Source organism: Magallana gigas, chromosome 4 (assembly GCF_963853765.1).
Source record: "Magallana gigas chromosome 4, xbMagGiga1.1, whole genome shotgun sequence".
Classification (NCBI taxonomy): Eukaryota; Metazoa; Mollusca; class Bivalvia; order Ostreida; family Ostreidae; genus Magallana; species Magallana gigas.
In genome coordinates, this window is record NC_088856.1 from 50,823,091 (window position 1) to 50,824,125 (window position 1,035).

Below are 1,035 nucleotides of genomic sequence, written 5' to 3' on the forward strand. Positions count from 1 at the left end.
ATGGCATATAGAGCGTCCCAGCATGAATCAACAGGATTCACACCAAACATGCTTATGCTGGGTAGGGAGTCCACCACCCCGTTAGATATCGTGTATGATATGCCCTCATCTTGGAAGCATGTACCAAAGTATGACTGGGTCTGGGTTCTACTTGATCTGATGGAACGGGCTCATCACTTGGTGAGGCGACATTCGGAGGGAGCGATTCTACGACAAAAACACTATCACAACATGAAGATGTCCTATGAACAATTCAAAAGTTGGGACTCAGTTTATGTGTACTTTCCCCAAAGGAAAACTGGTTGTTCACCAAAGTTAACATCGTATTGGCGAGGACCATTCCAGGTCCTGGCAAAGATCTTCGAAGTCCTATACAAGGTCAACCGTTGGCGCAATGGAAAGGAACAAATGGTTCAATGCGACAGGATGAAAGCCTGTAAAGCTCAAATACTCCGAAGCGAGGTTATAGAGTCAGAGTCAAGTGACTCTCCAAATGTTGAACTAAATGTGGAAGAACAGGATGATGACTTTGGTTCATCCTACAAAAATGTTGAAGTCACAGACGAATTGGTTGCTGAGAGCCGACCAAGACGTGAAAGGCGTACTCCAACTTGGTTACAAGATTATGTGGAGGACTAGAACCTGAATTTCAGAACTATATACAGTATGTTATAAATTATTGATCACAGAGTATGTATATCCATCATAGGACCAGTAGTCCTGCTATTGTTTTGTTTTTACTTGTTGCATTAAAAAATAAAAAAAATAATATTGAGACCATTTGTATAAGGTTAGTTCATTTTACATATTTTTCAGATTTACAATGGTAAATACTAAGGTGACCCCCAAGAAGCCTAAAGAGATATGTCCAGTGTGCTTCAAAGAAGTTGAAGGGAAAGATGCCTGGACAGCTCATGTTATAAAGTGTGCCGGCAGCATGTTGGTTTGTGAAAAATGTCATGTGTCCTTTAAGAAAAAGGAATATATGGCAAAACACATGAGATTGAAACATGCAGAGATCGATCTGTCCAAGGA

General features: G+C 40.7%; 1 protein-coding gene across 1 annotated transcript; it reads left to right on the forward strand.

The window, feature by feature from the left end:
* Positions 1-639, forward strand: LOC117682329 (uncharacterized). Its single transcript, XM_034449637.2, has one exon. It carries the CDS (start codon positions 1-3, stop codon positions 637-639), a length of 639 nt encoding a protein of 212 aa, XP_034305528.2.
* The last annotated feature ends 396 nt before the right edge of the window (positions 640-1,035 follow it).

Coding starts and splice junctions, on each gene's coding strand:
- LOC117682329 (XM_034449637.2), top strand. CDS start 1: ATGGCATATAGAGCGTCCCAGCATGAATCAACAGGATTCACACCAAAC.